The following is a 20,926-nucleotide window of genomic DNA, read 5'->3' as shown; positions in this document are numbered from 1 at the left end:
CAGCCATTCTGTTGAGTAAGTTCATGAACAAAATTTGATAAATTATTTTTCGGACAACAGACAATCAGATGGAGATGGTGATTGCATTACAGCCCTGCACAATAATTTCATTACAGCCCTGCACAATAATTTCTTATTTTTTCAGTAATATATAAAATACATTTATTTAGCTGGTATCCAATTTCTTGGAGTCTACTGTTCTACAAAACCAGCTGATGTATATGTGTTTTGGTTTGTATTTCTTTAACTATAAAAATAGACGTAATTATGAGGCTTAATATTACCCTGATCACATGCTGTCTTTGTCTCATCCAGGAAATAGAAATATAAATTCTAAACTTTTAACAAATTATTCAATATATTAATATAAGGAAGTAATGTACCTATTATCATAAAATTAATAATTTTGTAGAGTGGCCCAAAGTCCTCTTACCTAAATGTAAGCATACTTGTAGCCAACATAATTGTACATCATCATAATCCCAGATATTCATTGAACTGAATAAAAAAAATCTCTTAGCTGAAATATTACTTTAAGGTAATAAAAATCATCCGTGAAATGTCTAAAAACCTGAATATCAAAGGTATTTTTTATGAGAAAAAAAGTTTTTAATTTGCAATTCATAGATGGATTTTGAGCAACAAGGTTAAAATGATGTTAAAATATCATTATTATGAAAAACAAACACATTTTTCAGTGAATTATATCAAATATTAAAAAATAAAATGATCTATGATCTGCCTAACAAGAAATATATACTGTCATATATCACAACCCCTATGGTTTCACTTTACTTAAATCAAGAATCATAACTAAATAAACTCATTAGAAAATATTTTAAATGCAGCAAAAAATAAAAATCTTCTACCTCCTCATTCCAGAACAAATATGTGCAGTTGTCTATTGCACTTCTATAAACACTTTAACATTTCAACTATGTGTCAAGAAGCACTTGACACAGTCCTGACAAATTTTTGTTTTCTTCAATGTATTATTTTGATTTGTACATGCATATCATATTTTGATTTTTTGTTATTTTTAAAACACATACCATTTTATCTTTTATCATAATGATACATTGAACTGTATGATTGTAAATTACATATAAGTAGTTTATTTGTTTTTGATTGTATAGTTATTTGTATGTGAAGGTCTCTTGGAACATTTGTTTGTTGTAACTAGCTTTACTCTTTACGTTAAGAATTTATTTTTATATTATTAATATTATTATGATTTGTCCGGGCGTATTGCATTTCCGCTAATTTATCAAAATCCCAATACTACGTTTCCGCAAATTTAAAGTATATGTTTCCGCAATTTGTATTTATTACTTTTCCGCAAATTTACCTGGTAAATTATAAAGATGTAAATGTACATATATGATAATTTTTTTCTTTTTCCTTTTTAATAAAGAAAATGTTCTGATTAAGGATGAGTTAAACTTCATTGAGAAATCTTTAATTTGGCTTACTTGCCAACTGACATGATTGAAGAATGCTTTGTTGAATTAGTTGCCAATGCTCCATCTGACGATAAATGCATGAGGTTTGCCAATTATTTACTGGAATTTTATATAGATGGCAATTGAGATTTCCACCAACCATTTGGGCATCACCTCCTGACCCCGAGAAAAGAAACAACGAATGGTGTCGAGTCCTTTCGTGCCTACCTGAACGAGCAGTTTTACCCTAGCCATCCTACCATATTTGACTTTGTAAAAGCACCCATTCGGAAATATGAAAAGGAGAAGATGGACTTCCTTCCTGAACAAAATACAAAACTTGTAAACGGTGAATGTGCTAATATGGACTTTGTACGACGTGTTGGCTACAAATATTCTGCCAGAACTGACTTATGAACTCATATCAAGATATCTATGAACATACGTTTTCATATATTATAATGATGTATTTTACTTACATGTTATGATGACCTTTAACTTTATACATTTATTATTATAGCTTTGCTTTCGTACAATAGGTATTCCTTAATTATTTTTGCGGAAAAGTAATGATTTATTTTTTTACGGAATCGTTACTTTTTTTCCGGAAAAGTAATATAATTATTTGCGGAAACGTAAACTTTTTTTTCCGGAAACGTCATCTTTTTTTCGCGGAAAAGTAATGCCAATTTGCGGAAACGTCAAACGCCGGATCTGTCCATATTTGGACAATGTAATTTTGTGGTGAAATGTTCAGGTATTTTCACATACATGTATATCCCAAATAAGCTAATAATACATATGACATATTTATGAATATCTTAAACAATATAACCTTTAATAAGTTATAAATGTGCCATAGAGAAAATCTTGAAAAATGAAATCTACACGAAATAAACATTGTCAAAATCTACAAATATCTAAACTGTGTAAAAATGTCCAAAAAACAAATTTATATACAAAATTCATATTACCAGTAAAATGTAATGCTTGATTAAAATTAATAATAATCAATACAAATAATGCCTTAAAAGAGAGGAGTGCGACATGCTGATAGTCAGCCGTCTCCAGGTTCACATGTTGCTCTTTTTTTTTTTAAGAAAGCAACTTGTTTTTAATTTTTGTTGGTAAATCAAAATCTTGGATATAAATAATATATACACTTGAAATTCCAGGGATCAATCAAACACAGTAGAGATTCCAAAATATAATTATCAATGATTATGGCTCACATGTTCCAGATGAGCTTAAAAATAATAAAAGTTGTCTACACTGAGCAGAGCATGAACACCATATGAAATTTGAATGCAAGCATTCTAGAAAGGACTGTTAACACAGTATTGAAACATCTTTGGGTATTTTGTCTGCTTTTAGATACAGTATTATATTACATAGACCCTCTGATATCATTTTACAGCTGGGAAAAAATTGTAAACATGAATGTGTCCATAGTATACCATGGTTGCTCCACTTGCACTATAATTTTCAATGTTACATGGACCTTGAAATTAGGGTAAAAACTCTAGTTTGGAATTAAAAATTAGAAAGATCATATTATAGCAAATATGTGTATAAAGTTTCAAGTTGATTTGACTTCAACTTCATCAAAAACTACCATGACCAAAAACATTAACCTGAAGCCAGATAGACGAGGGATCAAACAAACCCCAGACCAAAAAACATAATGCTTTCAGCTGGAGCATAAAAAGCATGACATTTTTTAAAGGCTCTTTTTTTTTTTCATAATGTAATTGGATTAGCCAAAATTCCAATTTTCAATACCATCTTTCATTTATCGTGTTTCAGTGTTTCAAAAAGATCAGTATATAATGCTTTAAACAAACTAACAGATAACAAGTACAACCTTTCTTATACAATGTGGCCACACAAGCTTTGAGACAATATAAAAATCTATGTATGGTCTTAGGGGAAAATTGTAAAAATGAATATGTGACAAAAATTAGAATGTGCAGGTAAAAAAGTGATGTATAAATTGAACATTTCTCTATATCAACAATGAAATAAGTAAAAGATACACAAAAAATGTAATGCACATTGTAGCACCTTCTGTATACAAATGTACCTAATTTCTATGATTTATATATCACATGTATATGTTTTTTTCTACAGACTAATTCTGTATGATATTGATATGAAGATATAAATATTGTATGAAAATAGATTACTTGTAAAAAATGTACAACCATGGGTACATAGAACAAAATATATATATATATATAATACTTTTGAACAATATCAAATTGTTAATTTACAGAAAATATACTATTAGTTAGTGAGTCTGAGAGATGATTTGGCAATTTTTAAATAATAAAACAAGAACACATGTGATATTTGCCTTCAGTAAAATTTGCTTGTTTGATTCAGAATTCATATCACTCTACATCTTCCACATGTTTCAGATCTGCTTTCAGTTCAATAAATTTTAACTTTTTTCAATAGACAGAAAAATAAAAATAAAATATTGAATATGTTTGATAATTTTGAAGAACAAGTGGGAGTCAGCAACCAAACAGCCTGTATGCCAACAGAGACAACATGTCTACTTAAGGCAAGAAAAAATCATAACAAATAATGGCAAAGTTTGGCATCTCTAAATATCTATAAAACAAACAATATTTGCAAATAAAAAAACTCAATGCTCATTAAAAATTAAAATGCAGTGTCTGACATTTATAAAAGTTAACAGAATAAAATGTTACTGTGATAAAGCAACCTTATAACAGGAAGCACTAGTTTTACATTTAACAATGGTATGACTCGATATATTGATTACATTTTCGTAATAAAAAAAATATTATAATTTTTCCTGTTGTGGCTCTTTTACTGATTTTTCTGATTGGTACTTAGTCTTTGAACTAATAATACAAAATCAGTCGTTTGATTTACTTACAGAAAAGTTAAATATAATTATGAGAAAAAAATCCATCTGTACTATAAATGTTAATTTGATTTCTTATGCTCTGTGTGGTGAAATGAGGTATTAATTTATTTACCAATTTTGGATGTCATGGTTTTATTGTTCCAAAAAAATCTCTGATTGACCAGTTCAAAGAAGTTTTCATTATGTTTCCAAAATACATCTTGAAGTTTTTCAATAACCTCCTTCTGTATGTGAGGATGAGAGCGACCTTTTGACCCCGATAAACACTTTTGGTATGCTGTATCTGTTTTTAGACAATAAAAACCTTTAGTAGCATTGTAAACAAAGTCCGATTGAGGTATTGCGTGTCTTAATCCAAGGAATGATTCGACTTTATAGACTTCAGAATAAGGATTGGCTATCAGCTGATCACCATCAACAATGTGAATTTGATTCAATGGGAAATATTTCAACCAATTTTTCATGTAAACATCATAATAAGATCTGTGAACTGGTTTAAAGTTCATATCAATATTTCCAGTTTTAGGATTAAGAACTAATTCCTCAAAAGGTTGCACTTCCAATCCCATATCCAGTCCTTTAAAGTTCAGCTGTAGTTGATCTGAAATAGTGCGTTGTACTGGATCCCTGACAATAAGTAGTATCTTGATGGTAGAGTTCATTCTATAAACTCTACCAGGAACAATGGATTCAGTGAAATATGCAGGTGATTTTTCTATTGTCAGTTGGTCTGGAAACGAGTATGGCATTTGCTTTTGATACCATCCATATCCAAAATCATAATTTTCTTGATTATCAAAAAAGTGCACTTCATACTGAGCCGTTTGAATATCTGGATGAACTTTAAGATAAGTGATTAACGCTCTTGTTCCTGCCTTTCTAGCTCCAATGATAATACAATGAGGTAGTCGGCGCTTGGTAAGTCTCATATGGACCTTCCGATAATCATATTTATTACATATACCGCTATGACTATAGCATGTCACTAGTAGTCCAATTAATGTTACAACAAGTATGAAGAAATAGGTGAACAATTTACGTGGAGTACAACATCTGGAACATACTTCTGTTTTATTAGATAGCTGTGTATATTTAACATCTTGGTAATTCATTCTTCCATTCGTCACTTCCTGAAAAAGAAAATGTATATATTCCAGTGACCATCATTTTCTTGTCAATTCTCCATATAAATGGAGCTTTGATTTACTTTATTATGTAATATCATGTTTATAATCTACAATCTGGCACATTCCTACAAATTCTTTATCATATCATTTTTATATGACACTTCCATTTATCAGCAATTTGTTTTTGAGTTATTTCTCTTTGGATAAAAAATATAACTAAGTTGGTGTAATTTCCCTAATTGAGATTTATGACACAAGTGAGGATCTATTTTCCATATCAGCCCCCAGACATGAATTCAGAGTTTGCTCTATTGTGTCCATCAGTATATTGCTAATTGTCTATTATCTTAATTGTTTCTGCAAAAAGCATGTTTTTGCATGGAATTTAATAACCACATAGTGCAACAATACATGATAATTCTTCTAGTAATGTCAAGTTCCTATCAAAATTCAATGCTTGTGGCTTTATCTTATTCTTACATCTTTACCAAATGACCATTTGAACAGCTTTTACTGTAAAAACATGTATCAGATGACCGTTAGAACAGCTTTTATTATAAAACCGTTATCTATACAAAGTTGATTTAAACAACTTTGACATTCAATTAGTGGTCATTCTATAGACAAATCATCCATTTTCATAATTGTATATTAAAGATTACACCAAATTACAATAAATGTCTACAATTTCATTCATGGGTTTTTATGAATGACACAGAACAGCTTCAACCCAGAGAATAAATGGCTGGGGTTACCTCTAGAGATTACCAGAATGAAATAGATGTCCATCATATCAAATATTTTACAAACATTGGTTCTTAGATAACAGTTTGTACTACATATCTTTATGAATAATTCTAAAAACCAGGATGAGAATTCCAACAGAAACTGAAGAATAGAATACTGGACATTTTTAGCCTATATTAAGTATAGTTTTCTGACTAATGCAGATGAAACATATTTATTGAAATACTTTCATAGATTATTGAAGAATGCAATTGCTATAAAATATGAAATGAAAGACCGCTGTTTGATTAAGATACCGCACTGCCGCTGGCACTATGTCTGTTTGTACAAACAAGGCTTCAAAATATTAGTTTTATGTCAAAATTGGTAATTCGTTCACTTTTTACCAGGCTGAAAATCAACAAACGTGAACCAAAATCTCTAACAGAAAATCAATCCCAATTGAATAGATCTTACAAATATTGCTAACTATAAACTACCTGATAAAATCAACGACGATTAAATTAGGCCTCCAGAAGTCTTAAAACATCAACTTGTCTGAATAAACTAACAATCTGGCCATCATACAGTAGTATTATAGGACTTCCGTTAACGATTCTCTACAATCAATTCTAACTACTTCTCCGTTACACAGCTTTTAAAAGATTTGTTCTCAGTATCTCAAATGGCTAAAAACTTGTCCATTCATTCTCATCATTTCACAGTTTTTGTCAGAAATTTCAATAAAGTCATTGATCACATGAGCAAGGGAGAAATTAGGTCTAAGGCTTACATTAGTTCTGAGCAATTTGACTATTTGCAGCTTTTGTCACGGCACTGAGAGTTTTTTTTTATATAGGACAAAGCAAAACTAGAACATGACAATAATCATTAGCTAGAATTCTGACCAATTCCACATTATAAGGATTTTATTTACTTCTGTATGACGTCAAGACAGAAACTCAAAACAACTAAATAGACAGAAGTAGAAACTGGACACTTAGAAGATGGATCCCAATCTAAAAATATAAACATGTTATATTTAATTTGCATCTCTTAACTGACTTTTATCAACTGGAATACTCTGTCCTCTCAATATTGAAGGAAACAGCCAAACGATTAAATGAGACATGGTCAAACACAACAAACAACACTAACAAGCATATCCCTCTCACATACACTTTTCATTTTACTTACAAAATAAGAAGATTTCTCCTAAATCTCAAGAGAATAAAAATGTGGTAATTGTAACATTGAAGTTTGTGAATGATGAAATTGGTTGTCAAGTTTTATCTAACAAGCAATGTTTCATCAGTTCACTGCACTTTTTTACATTCTATTTATAGATTGCAGGAAGTTATTATCAGTTTTTTGCATCCGTCATAAAACTTTACTTAGAACTCTTAGTTCAGAATCTTTGCTGGAAAACACCAAATCAAATAATTTGACTGGTGGATTTTGGAGTCTATAGTACTATAGTTATACTTGAAAGCTTTATGGAGGCCTGTCCTTAATACTATATAACCCTTAATATTAATCAGGTTTATCATCTCGTTGAGTAATCTGTAAAACTTGTTGCTCTACCATCTTTAAATAAAGTTATATAGATTAGATCGTTGGTTTTCCTGTTTGAATGGTTTTACACTAGTAATTTTTTGAGGCCCTTTATAGCTTGCTGTTCAGTGTGAGCCATGGCTCTGTGTTGAAGGCCGTACCTTGACCTATAATGGTTTACCTTTACTTGTATTGTGACTTGGAAGGAGAGTTGTCTCATTGGCACGCATACCACATCTTCTCATATCTATTAAACTGCTACTTTGACATTTTTACATCTAACCTTGAAAGTAAGTTCTTATACTGGCTACTGTTGGATGCACAGGGCAGTTTCATTACTTATATATGTGTATACTAAAGCTTTTTTTCTATTCATATGGAATTTTTTTTAATTCCATATTGTTAATAAAGGAGAAACACATTTCCTCTATTATAATATCAATACTGTTTACATAACAAGAAAGTTAAGGTACAGTCCTTATCAATTAATTAAAATGTGTACATATACCTTTCCCACGAAGAAACAAAAAGCCAAGGTTGATTGCTGTATGTATATTATATCCTTAATGGTTCTTTTCAATTAAATAACATTATACCCAGCAAGTAAAGTTAATCAAAAGTTTATTGCATTTTCCCAATATAAAGAATATCCTTATCTAATAAGTTTTGAAATGTAATTTACAAGTTACAGAAAAATTGCGGATTTTTAACTAGAAATCTCATAACCTAAATTTTGCCGAAAACATCTTTTAATTATCTTCATTATTTCCAAAGATATAAATAAATTGACAACATAGTTTGAAAAATAGATCATTCACAGTTGTGTTGATTATCTTTTTTGTCCTATTCTTTTACACAGTATTTCAGGCAAGATTTCATTATTTGGTATATGGTACAGAACTTTAGCTGAGAATGTGTCAAGAGACAAAACCTGACTAAAGAGCAGAAACCAGCCTACCCATCATTGATCTTCAACACTGCAAGAATCCCCCCACCCAGAGGTCATCTTCAGCTGGATCCTTAACAATTATGTATACTAGTTCAGAGAAAACTGTTTTGCACTGTTGAAACTAAACCTGCATGTTTAAAGAAACACTTTTCTTTGTGGAGATCGCCTAACATGTTTTTTCTTGTGATCACTTACTACTCCTTTGAAACCTTAAAAGATATCAGCTGAATTTTCACAAAATGTAAAATGTTAGAATTTATTTGATAATAGAAGGATGATTGATAAACAGTTAAGCTACAAATTGTTCAGAATTTGACTTACAAGGCTCCATACATGTAAAAAATATCTCTTTTTCTTTAATTCATCACACATTTTTTATCATGTTTATTAGGTAACATCAGATAAATATGCAGATGACAAGGACAAATCATTATTTCATTTTATAACTACTGCCAGAACAGTGGAAGTCACCTCTTGTCTGTGTCTGTGTGTTCAGTGTGAAAAAAACCCAACTCTTTCATCTATCATATGCTTATAACAAGACATAAATTTGGCTGCAAAGATGTGCATGGAATAAGCATTTCACCACAATTAAAGTGGTAGCCAGTTTGTACATGACTCAATTTGATGTTTTGGAAATGTTTTGTTCCAATTTAAGGATATTTGAAATCATGTTTCCTCATTTGTCATATTAAACTTTAATTTTTAAGGAAAATGTACTGTTTCCTTTGAAATCCTGCTGTCTATAAGATTAAGAAGCTGCATATGTTTTTTACAGACTGCCAGGAAATATTGTACTGGATTAAAGGTGGTAAAATATCTGACTTCTAACAATCCTATCAACACTTTTGTATAATGCCTCATGTATAACTGTACTATAAGAGATTTAATATTGTCTAATGTCTCACAATACCACTGAATGTCTGTTAAATGCCTGATGTCTAACCGTCCTACTAAAGAGTTGGTACAACTTGTCTGATGATTCAGTCCTTTGTACAAATTTCTGGTCTAATATATGAGTAGAATATCCCATGTTTATTTTTCTACAGATGATATTGTTGGTGCTCAAACAATCTTGTTACTTTTTAAGCCTCTTGGTTTTAAAATGTTCAAAAACAGTGATTTCTTGATGTTGCTATCATGTGTTTGTCTTTTTCTTCTCTTTTTTGTGTGTATATTTCAGGACTCATTATATAAGAGCCCTTTTTCACATGCTATTTTTCTTTTTTATTCTTGACATGTTAAATGGTTTGAAGTTTATTTTTATGTCAATACATATTAACTGTCCTTCAGGACTATTGTAAGACTTTTGAAAGATTTTCCATACATCTTAGACATTACAAAAGATAAGGGTAGCATCAAGAAGTACTTTTCTTGCTATTTATTTGTCTCATATTTACATAAGAAATAATTTTGTTCTAAAACAGTATTCTTTAGGCACATCATGCACTTGGAGTTGTGTTTATTCTAATGGAGTATGTTCTCATCATCAAATGTTAGGAACTTAAACTGAACTATCAAATTCTGATTTAGTGAAATCAATTATCATAAAACAATTATGACCATGTATTTTATTAAATTGATGATAGAAGATATTATGCATTTTTCATTTATTTCCTGAACAAATTAAAAATAATAAGTTATTGCCACATGACACACAAAACTATTTCAGAAAGATATATGTGAAATCAAAATCATTATTGCAGCAAAATCAATATAAACTATTTGAAAACCCATTGGTGGCCTTCAGCTCTTGTCGAATTGTTGTCATTTTTACATATTCACCATTACCATTCTCAATTTTATGTCTCCAGGAAATTATTTCTATTTTCAATTTTAATAAAGTCTAGGGCATAAACAAAATATAAGACATGGTTAAAGATATATATATTTATTCTGAGTTCTGATCACATGACCAAAGACGTCCAGTATCTACAACAATACTGACAATACATATACACCATGTTCTCACCACTCATAATTCTATTACTACCTATATATTGTAAGTCTCTTCACCTACTATGCCAGCTCAATGACATACAATGTAAAGCACTGAAGGCAGAGAGACTCAACAACACAGCAGTCTATAGGTACTGCTTAATTGCACATATTGTTTATGAAACATGAATGAAAGTTTACAGAGTTCTTTGTTTATGACTGGTCCTTTTATACTAAACCAGTCTTCAATATAAGCCCAAGAATTTGCATCAAAATGATGTTGAATAAAAAGTGAACTTATCTCCTGCACCACTTAGAAAACACAATATTTTCAAATTAAACTGTCACATCAATTATATTATGTTAGTTCACAGATGCCACATGCTTTCTTTCTCAATTTATAGGTGACAATTGCAAGAAGAGATTAAAATAAATACACAATACCAATCAAGAAATGTATCTTTTTCTTTCTTATAAATATGTGATTTTGATTTTTTTACAAAATTTAATTTTTTCAATAAATTGCAAGTTTAAAATATTAAAAAAAAAACATCATTAAAATTAATTGGGTTTTCAAATTAATCTTAAAAGTCAGGATAAACAACATCAAGAACATTTAAAAAAAAAACAAATAAACACCAAAAATTAAGAAAAAAGGGGGAGGGTCAACCCCACAAGTGCCTGTGCATTTTCCCTAAACTTTTAAAGTTTAACAATTTTGTGTTTTAAACATCTGTTTGTTGTAATAATATCAGTCGCCTTATCAGTATGAAATGACAGATTTATAGCACTACTTAACCATTTTGTAATTGAGAGAAGATATGAAATTTTCACTTTCTTGTGCATGGATGTTGGACTGAAACTGCATCTTTAACCCACAAACAGTCCTGTAAACTAAGACTGTTTTAATTGTGTTAGTCATTTAAAATAATCTTTTTTTGATGACGCTTTTGAAACATCTGGCCGATATTTACTTTGAAAAAAATGTTTTCCCCCTTATGCTCTCTTTAAACAGAGTCCAGCTAGCCATACAAAGAAAGACCAGTTCACAAAGTATACTTTCAGAATCTTAGACTGTTCATGACAATTATCAATGATAAAAAAATAATATGATTTACATCCAACATAAGAGAGGCTCTGTAAAACCATAATAACCTCATTAAAGATTGACTGACATTATCAATTGTCAATTCGTGAACCAGATTCAATAATATTATTACACACTTTTAACACTGGTTGTTTCCCTTTACCAAATAAAGACAGGTTCTGCACCGGACAAAGCTATTTGTGGAAAGAGTTTTTCAATAAAAACAAAAAAAAATTGTTGATATCAAAAGTTTGTAGCTTAAAAAATATAAAATATATGAACTTTTAAGATTTCACATAGAAAAATTTCGTTTATGTTCTAATTCTTAATTAACATTGAAAATGAATGTCTGTTTTAAAGGTAAGCAACTCAATGCAGAATTGGAAAAATTAGACTATAGTCAATATGATTTCACAGTACCTAACCTCACAATCTTGAAATTTATAAATAACCCCCAAAAAGTTACAAATTTGTTCACTTGAAATCTAACAAAAACAGCTTGTTTTCAATTAATATGCAAAATATTATCTCCTGCTAAAGACTGTAATCACAAATATTTGTAAAAAAGCTACGAGTAGTTCTATACTTTGCTTTTATATAATCATCGACTAGATTTATAAAAAGAATAGAAATTAAGTTTGTTTAAATAAAGTTTGATAAATAAAAGGAGATGTTGGGTAAATATCAACGAAGCAAAAACCTAACAACACAATAAAACCAATAAAATCAAGGAAAAGTTAAATTTTTCTTTTTTTCGATTTTAACCTGCAATAAATGCAGACGTCATTAAACTCAAGTCTGGGAAAAAATACGTCTAAATCATAACTTGTACATAACTTAGAGATACAATGATGTAAAAGATTTTAAGACCAAGGTGTTTATAATAAGTATAGTGTATAGAGGGCAACAATAAATCACAACTGTCCCTATTTCTATGTAATTTTTTTTGTAGAGTTCAAGGAGACTTATAATTCAAGGCAGTAACTTAACAGTTACATCACTCAAATTCTCCTCTAATTTATTGGCCATGACATTTCTGATGAGAAAAGTCACCTTTTGACCCAAAGTCAATAGACTCAAAGTACATGTAGCCTGGTTTAAACTCGAAGTTATTATTTTCGGGGTAAGTTTTATTCTACCTGTGAGGCAATCTTTGATATGACAAAGATGCATTTAACATTGTGCAATAAAAATCTATATGGGTATTTGATTTGTATTATCATATGCTTCCATGCAGTTCATAATTTAGAGAAAATTTAAATAGTTTTACCTTTTCAAATGAAGTTAATCAACAGGAGAAAAACTTAAAGATTTTGCGTGCTTTCACAGCAGGATATATCTGTATGGTTACATAATAGAATAGAATTTCACAGATATGACAAGTGGGATCTTTAATTAAGTTACTTGCTTCCTGTATTCCTTAATCATAACATGGAAGTCAAATGAAGTATTACACTTACATTATTGTCTCTAGATTTATTTATAAAAAAAACAGTGAACGTGTCCATGGGACCAAGATGATGCCCCCTCTTGCATAAAAGTTGTAAAGGGACATTACCTCAAGAATGGTAAAATTTACTCTACCCAAACTTGTACTTGATCTGAGTTTCATAACATTTGGTTAAGACAAACTTAGGTTAGAGAACTCTACATGAATTGTCTGGTTTTATCCTTGGTGGTTTTTTTTTTTAGATGGACAACTCTTTATTATATAATTTTATTGCTATGTACTAGTTTCTCTTTTTTGTTAAGGATTATTTTCTTATATTTAGTCTTTTCCTTATACCCTAGGAAAACCACAGCTGTTTTTGTGATTTACTATTTTTGCTACAATGCAAAAATAATACCTACAATTGATATATTCAGGGCACATTGTTGTGTATACTTAACACATCTTTTTAGTTATTAAACCTGAACATTTAGTGACTGCATTATTTTCAAACAGACATTTTCATTGTCAAAATTACAATAACATCTGAAGATCATAAATCTAAGAATTTGGCACTATAAAAAACACAGATTACAGCAGATGATTTAGTTCATCAAATATAAAAGCAGAAAGGCTGCCAGGAAACAAGTTACTGTGTAAGATAACAAAATTACATTACAAAATCTGAATCACCGAAAAAATCCCCTAAAACGAAGAATACAATCATCTGTAACATTATTGTACAAACAATAAATGTGAAATAATATAATGTCATAAATATTCAGAATAAGGCCCTATAAGAAACATAATCAAATGTGGCAAAGAGTTATTTTAATAGACCACTTTCGAGTTCATCCGTCACCGGAAAAAACTCGTCAATTATACGCGCCTTTATCATCGTCATTTGTGCGTTTAGGGGCGTCGTCACTTCCTTCCAATGTTGAGCGAGTGGTTGGAAAACTATAATTCTATATTGTACGAATTATTCGGCAAATTGAATTTCTCAAAATTGACAATCAACACTGCTGTCATTAGGGAAATGTCAGTAAGTACCTACAGAGCAACCATTATTTCTAGTTTATCCTGCACAATGACGATCACTAAGACGCTTGATGAACGTAAATAGTGCAGGGATACAGGCGAGCCCCTCTATCTGGTAAATGACGTCATAAAGGCGTGTATAATTGACGAATTTTTGCCGGTGACGGATGAACTCGAAAGTGGTCTATTGTTAAGATATCTTCAAATATTTAAGTATGAGAAGCTCAGTTCTTGTAGAATATTTTGCAAGCTAAGTAATCCTTGGTCAGTGAAGACATTCTTATAAATTTTGACTCTTGTGAATAAATGATGAATATCATAATAAAATAGCAAATAGCAAATAATGGCTGGCAGTGTATAAATAAAAAACACTGAGGTAATCTTAAAATACATATAAAACTTAATCAAAAAGTTATAATATCCTGTTGAGATCTACACTTTACAATGATTATGTGTTTGTAATCAACACTTTACAATGATTTGTGTTGTTATAATGCTCACACCATGTACACAGAATACTGATTTTTCTCATGTTTAATGAAAAGCTAGCATGATATGATATGAATATTGCACATCTGTTACGATAGTCAGTTACAGTCATTCATACAATAGAGATTATGTGTCAGAAACATAGAAATATTGAATATGGTAGTTTGTCATGGATATGATCATCTATACCAACAATATTTATAAATCTTTTGGGAAGTGTGTTTCTTAGGATTTTTCTAAAGAATAATTGATGCAAAGGAGTATGTTCGATAAGGTCCTAAAATGGCCCCCTTTTTTAGCGCTAATTTCAAATTCGGATTTATCGACCAATATCACGATAAATTATAGCTAATACATTGACTAGCTGGGATATAAACAATTTTATTGAAAATTTTACGTTTCTGTGTTTCATTATGACGTCACAAGTTGTACTCGTGTTGATTTTTCACGAAACAAATAATGAAAATGGGTAAATTTCCATAGATTATTGGACAGGAAACATAGAGCGCATACGTCGACAACAAAGATCTTTTAAAATAATGTTTGTGAAGACATTTCACATGTCTTATTTGAATCTTAAGCTTGTCGACGCCTGCGCTCTATGTTTCCTGGTCCTGTTTTTGGTTGAAATATAGCTGATTTTGTCAAATTTCACAAAAATCCCTTATCTTGACCTTTTTTGGATGTAAAAATCAACGTGTTAGAATTTAACTTTGACAAAAACTGTTCTGTTTAACTTTCTAACATGTCTTTAAGGCAACCTAAAACATGTATTGTCTTGTAACTATGAACTTTATAATTGGGGCCAAATATGGCCCTTATCGAACTTACTCCTTTAGCTCCTTGTAATGAACACTATTTCTTTTGCAAAATGAACACATTCTACTTCTTCATAAAAAAAATTGAAGCACATTTTTACCATTTATCCAAATTTTCAACTCCATTTGAATGTCCTATTGATCATTTTAAATAATTTTTCATTGTGAGGCTTAAAGAATTTGTTTAATTTTCTAATAACACTTGGGTGAGTTCCAGGATGTGGTCTTCCCTTGGTTGCGCCAAGACACTTTTCCATGCTGCCCTGCTTTTTACAGAAAAATCCTCGTGTTTTGTTGAAATAAAAATTGTCTTGTGTAATACGATGTTCTAATCCTAAGAATGATTCTACATGTTTTATTTCTGACACTGGATCAAGAATGAGATTGTCTCCATCTACAATTAAAATCTGCTCTCGTTTAAACACTCGTAGCCACCGCTCAAAATGATGATGATATATACTAATACGAACAGCTTTATAATCTGTATTAATTTCTCCTGTATAAGGATCTATCACTAATTCTTCGATTTTCTGGAAGGTGACACCTTTAGCCAATTTATTGTAATACACTTGAGTATAGTCAGAAAGCACTCTGGTTGTGGGGTTACGTAGAACTACTATTAATTTTATAGTACTATTCATCATAGATATCCTTTCTGGAACTTTATCTGTTATAAAATATCTTGGACTTTTCTCTACAGTAATTTGTTCAGGGTAAGAGTAAGGCATATGTTTTCTATACCATTCTAACCCTAAGTTATATTTTTCATCTTCATCAAAGAAATGCATTTCATGTTCGGCATTTTGAACTTGAGGGTGTAGTCCTATAAATTCCAACAAAGCTCTTGTTCCACATTTCCGAACTCCGAAAATAATACATTGAGGAAATCGTCTTTTTGTTCCAACTGGATGAAATTTCTCTGAAAATTGATCCTGTTCAAGAAGTTTTCTGAATTTGATAGAATCTTCGTAAATAATATTGTTCATATTTAAATCCCTCCATGCTATTGTGTTAGAGTATATAGATATGTTGAGAATAATAAAGATAACACAGACAACAACAACAGCATGTTTCCACTGCTGTCTCATAGTGCCGTCTGCTGAACAGTAATCATAATTCACATATCTTTCTCCTCTAGTGTAAAAAGTCCACTTGAAGTTTGACATTCTTTGTAAAACATGTCGCTTTCATTCCCCTTCTCTGTGCTTCATCTGCAAAATATGAGAAAATTATGTTTAACATGTTTAATATGCAACATATCTATAGTAAGTGATATAAAGTGATGTATATAATAAATGTTACTTCTTACAATGAAATAAACCTCCTCATCTAAGTACTATAATCATGTCTAAGTACAGTGTGTTAAATCTTGAAGTACAATTTCATATTTCAGTACAGTTTCATATCTAAGTACAGTTTTTCTCAAGTTTCTCTTAATGCACCAGCACTCAAATATAAATTCACATTCTAGAATGATAGACTCAGATGACACCTGAGCCATCTATAAGATACTGTGTTTATTCAAACAGATACTTCATCCAGAATTTTCTGATCAAAGTTTTAAATAACTGATCACATGTTATTATCATCATCTTTTTCAGATGATTTGGACAGAACCCCAAAAGTCCTCAAATTATCAATTAACCTCCATTTCAAACTAGTTTAAAATAAAACAGTTGAACTGTATTAGTTATTAAGAGTTCAGACACAGTGGCATGTTTACAATGTCAGTTTTTAGTCCTTTGGAAACATTATGTACTGAATGTGAACTACTTAATTAAAACAGTATTTTACAAACAAAAATACTTAATGTCATATGAACATATAATTGTTTGTGACAAAGGATAAAATCAAAATAAAACAAAGAAACAACATTTCAATTGATAATAAATGAAAAGGGTAAAAATTATGAGATTTCTGCCCTCCGTTCTTTTGACTGTTTGGTAAAATTAAGTAATGACATTAATTTACTTTTATATGAGTGTAAATATGCCATTAAGTTCACCTGTCATTTTCAATTAAAAATTTACTGGAAATGTTCTCTAATTATTGACATTTTTTGCAATTAACGGCAACAAAAACATGTGCTTACTGTTTAAAATCACATGGAAATGATTATTCAATTCTTTATTACTTTAAGCACATTATGCTTATCAGTGCAATAAATACAAATACATTTTATAACTACACAACAATTAAAGTCTACAGCTTGAACAGGTCATATCTTTAGAAATAAGTAATGAAATGTCTTGCTTTTTCAAGCATCAGTATTTATGTATCCCTCCCCCCTCTTATTTCAAATAAGTGCAATCTAGAAAACTCTTTTACAACTCCTCCAATAGTAAAGTTCTAACTATATGTTCTACCAAGCATTGTTCCTTCGTAAAGATGTGCATACCAATCTAATTTTGTTCATCAAGATAACTGACTACAATATCTGTTTAAAATGGAACTTTAGAAAAAAAACAAAATATCTTCTCATGACTGAACCTATTCTTTATTCTGAATGCACATGTCTATGTTAGAAACAGACAATGCTTGCATAAAACTGAAACACAAACTTTATTTTCCAGGACAATCCAACCTTGCCTTCAGCTTATAATACAATAACTTTGTCTACTTGAAAATTGAAAGTCCATTTATTTCAATAAAGAAAGAAAATGAAGGCTGAAAACCAATAAGCAGCCATATCTTTGTACGAAAACAGCATCCGTGGTAAACGAACATTAGTTAATTAATGAAATCCTGGCAGGATTCGTCTGTGATTAACAAGGTAAAATTGACTTAATTATTCCAGTGCAAAAAGTCTCAATAAATACATGAAAAATAAAAAGATAAAAAGCTCATTTAAAAGTAATATAAAATGTTGAGGTGATAAGGTGATGTCCAGGTGTTAAATCAAGGACAGATAACAATCTTTTTATTATAACTGTCAGGCAAATGAAGGATCTTGGATAAATGATACTATAATTATCTTTCATTAATTAAAGGGTAAAAGTATCCTAAATGTCCTTCCTGTTTAAAATTAACATGGAACCTGGAGTCAATTTCTTATTTTTAACACATACATTCAGGACCAGGTATCGAAAAAAATCATAGGATACATTTTTTGGGTTTCAAAAAATCTAATTTTCTAACTTTAAAAAATAGGAAGTTTTTTTTTAATAGCTTTTGATTGTACATTTTCGTATTATTTATCCCTTTGCTTTCAATATATCATGAATATTTGTTGTTTATTTAATTTACAAAATTCAAAATGATGTATTTTTACCCCAGCACTACTTCTAAATTCCCATTTAAACATCTTCTCTGCTGAAACATTTTGCGACATTTTTCTCACATAAATTTCTAAAACTGTTAATGAAAAGCAAATAAAGCAATTTTTTCAATTTCAACTCTACTAACCTTTTTTTCATTTGTACCTTTGATCTGGATAGTATATCTAAGGTGTAAAGTGCTGAATATACTATCCTGACAAAGAAGACTACTTACTAACACAATTCAAAGAGAACTAATCAAACGAACCAAAAAATCTGCTTAATCACAAGTGTCAAAAGAAGGAATTATCAATGAAGATACATGTATATAAAACACACTTCAAAACTGATTTTCATTGTGTTCAAACACTTTGATAACTGATTTTATCACCTGGGAAAATTAATAAATTTACCATTGGTGTTATAAAAGAGGATTTTGTCATGTTTGTCTGTGTGGACAGGTGGTCAACATTGCAGGAGACCAATAATACTTATCTATACTGGTCAAGTCATTTTGACACACTGCTGAAATATTGACCATTGGATATTTAATTTCCTAAATCAGGGCCAATATATTAAAACATAATTGTGGAAAGAGTTCAATCAAAGTCTTTGATCAAGTACAAAGCTTTATAGTTGATGATTTGAACTATATTTGAACCAACTTCAAAGAAAATTGGTTAAACCAAAGCAATATTGCAGTATACCAAGTACTCTCATATTAGCTAGGAACTTTGACACATAAGCCACAATTATCTATTCATAGACTTATCAAATCCTTCCAGGGAAAAAAAACATTGGGTAGAAGAAAACAAAAGAAGTGTAACTTGGAGAAAAATAAAATAAAAGCTGTGAATTTTGCATCAAAATAAATAAGTCATTGTATTCATCAAATTGCCCGAAATATCCTTCATTTATAAAGATATTTTTGACGACACACACATCCAAATGTACACCACATCCTATTGATGATAAGGATAAATATGTATAATATTTTTTTAATTTTTATGATTGTATCTAAACAACTATTTGAGTCATACACAAAGATATTCTATGTGTCACAATTTTGCAAAGCAAATTTTCACTGAATAAGTACACATTTTTCTTTAGAGGCCAGCTGAAGCCTGCCTCTTGGTGCAGGATTTTTTTTGCTGATGACCCATTGGTGGCCTTCAGCTTTATCTGCTCTTAGGTTTAGTTGTTGTCTCTTTGAAACATGAACACCATGTCAATTCTCAATTCATTTTCCTTTATATACTTAACTTAAAAATTACAGGGTATTTAAACAAAGAACCTAATATGCAAATCTTTAAAAAAAATAAAAAAATAATGAAAAATATTCAATAATTGTTTTGTGACGTCAGCAAATATTGTCAGTAAAACTTACCACTTTAACTCCCCATTAATTCCATCAACACATCTGAGAAATTTAATTCCAACAAAATGCACAAATAAAAACTCAATCACTTAAATTAAAGTAACAAGAAAATTTAAATGATTTCCTCGACTTTGTGAAGCATTGTGATCGTAAGATCAATACAATAATGTTATACACTGGTCCTGTGACATTTGTCAAAACATTGACAGACAAATTAAAGGGTGAAAGTTTGAAAAGTGAGGAAATTAGATAAGTACTAGTTAGGTTATATTGAAAGTCGTTGAAGTAAATCAGGCCAATGAAACGTGAACTAGGGCCTCTAACAAATTATCAATACCTGATGTCTCCGGAAATCTTATAGGTTTTAAACCTCCCTTTTTTAATATTGTTTCTTTACTCATAAAAACATACATCAAGTGCACATAAAAGTGAGAGAAAACATTTACAACCCTTTGTTATGATTTAAAAGTAGTGTGCAAGTAGGAAGTGAAATTACAAAAAAATATGCTCAAATTTTGTGCTTGGAAAATGTTATGTTATAAAGACAGAATCTTTTGAGTAGATACTCTATGAAAATATATTTGAGATATTCCTAGAGCAAAGTCATTGAAAAAACAATCTAAACAATATTAAATCAGGGTACATTTGGAAAATAAGATGAGAGGGTCACAATGCAAGCCCTGTTGCCTCTTTTTAATTTTAGTATTTTGGTAGAATTCAGTTAGCGGTATAAAGTCTGTAAGACCTAAAAAAGTAAAATAACAAAAATACTGAACTCAATAGAAAATT

The 20,926-nt window shown here is 30.2% G+C and overlaps 1 protein-coding gene and 1 long non-coding RNA gene across 19 annotated transcripts in view; both read right to left on the bottom strand.

The window, feature by feature from the left end:
- The window catches only part of LOC134696383 (heparan sulfate glucosamine 3-O-sulfotransferase 5-like), a 92,786-nt gene that overhangs the window by 9,888 nt on the left and 61,972 nt on the right, over window positions 1-20,926 (bottom strand). For 11 of the 18 annotated variants that reach the window (XM_063558195.1, XM_063558150.1, XM_063558223.1 and 8 more), the window contains one exon: window positions 15,525-16,713. The exons of 2 other annotated variants lie outside the window; for them this stretch is intronic. In XM_063558195.1, coding sequence (XP_063414265.1) covers window positions 15,619-16,668 — 1,050 coding nt within the window. In that variant the 5' untranslated portion in view covers window positions 16,669-16,713 and the 3' untranslated portion in view covers window positions 15,525-15,618. Of the gene's footprint in view, window positions 1-2,246; window positions 5,475-7,394; window positions 7,542-15,524; window positions 16,714-18,907; window positions 18,933-20,146; window positions 20,388-20,926 lie in introns of those variants that run through there. 5 more of the 18 variants (XM_063558122.1, XM_063558131.1, XM_063558273.1 and 2 more) reach the window with 4 other exon arrangements.
- LOC134696376 (uncharacterized) lies at window positions 10,576-13,984 on the bottom strand. Its single transcript, XR_010102941.1, has 2 exons — window positions 11,496-13,984; window positions 10,576-10,871 (listed from the first exon to the last, which is right to left on the bottom strand). It is a non-coding gene; the product is annotated as an uncharacterized LOC134696376 (long non-coding RNA).

Source organism: Mytilus trossulus, chromosome 1 (genome assembly GCF_036588685.1).
Source record: "Mytilus trossulus isolate FHL-02 chromosome 1, PNRI_Mtr1.1.1.hap1, whole genome shotgun sequence".
Taxonomy (NCBI): domain Eukaryota; kingdom Metazoa; phylum Mollusca; class Bivalvia; order Mytilida; family Mytilidae; genus Mytilus; species Mytilus trossulus.
Note: the sequence above shows the minus strand (reverse complement) of the source record. Positions and strands in the feature narration are given on the sequence as shown.